This window comes from Penaeus monodon, chromosome 33, assembly GCF_015228065.2.
Source record: "Penaeus monodon isolate SGIC_2016 chromosome 33, NSTDA_Pmon_1, whole genome shotgun sequence".
In the NCBI taxonomy this organism is placed as follows: domain Eukaryota; kingdom Metazoa; phylum Arthropoda; class Malacostraca; order Decapoda; family Penaeidae; genus Penaeus; species Penaeus monodon.
Genome location: NC_051418.1, coordinates 26159927 through 26160646, shown reverse-complemented (window position 1 = coordinate 26160646; position 720 = coordinate 26159927). Strand labels below are relative to the sequence as shown.

General features: G+C 46.4%; 1 protein-coding gene across 1 annotated transcript in view; it reads left to right on the top strand.

Annotated features, from left to right (window-relative positions):
• Window positions 1-234: 234 nt before the first annotated feature.
• LOC119594192 overlaps window positions 235-720 on the top strand; it is a gene marked incomplete at its 5' end in the record, with an annotated part of 7130 nt that continues 6644 nt past the window's right edge. The window contains 1 exon segment of the mRNA XM_037943260.1: window positions 235-345. Coding sequence (XP_037799188.1) covers window positions 235-345 — 111 coding nt within the window.

Sequence of the window (720 nt, the reverse complement as noted above, 5' to 3'; positions counted from 1 at the left end):
CTTTGTGATTTATAACAGACTTAAGGAGAAAATGCTTTAATTTGTTGTGTATAATTTGTAAACTTTGATAATAGTTTATTTTCTGAAAAAAGTGTTCCAGTCAGTTACTAAGAAGGCACCAACTGATGTACATCTTGATTTAAATCAATGTGAATACGTGTATTTGCATTCTCATAAATCGCACAAACAAACAATCACAAGCCCCACCAAAGGACTATCCTTGCCCTCCCGTAGGATACCGGCATAGGACACGTGCAGGAGGTGAGGCCGGGCGGGGAGCACCACCAGAGGGCTCCTGCACTTGGTGGCACCGGCGCTCAGGATCCTGTGGCACGATTTGCGCAGGTGAGGTTGTTATGGGCCCGGCACTCTCAATAATGGGACTTCTTTTATTCATTTTAAAGTTTTTGTGTTTTTTTTGTGTGTGTGTATCTTCTTCTCTTTCCTCGTCGTTCATTCTCCTTCTCCCTCTGTCCTCTTATTCCCCCCTTCTTCTTTCTCTTCCCTCCTTCTTCCTCTTATTCCCCCCTTCTCCCTCTCCCTCCTATTTCCCCCTTCTTCTTTCTCTTCCCTCCTTCTCCCTCTTATTTCCCCCTTCTCCCTCTCCCTCTTATCCCCCCCTTCTTCTTCATCTTCCCTCCTTCTCCCTCTTATTCCCCCCTTCTCCCTCTTATTCCCCCCTTCTCCCTCTTATTCCCCCCTTCTCCCTCTTATTCCCCC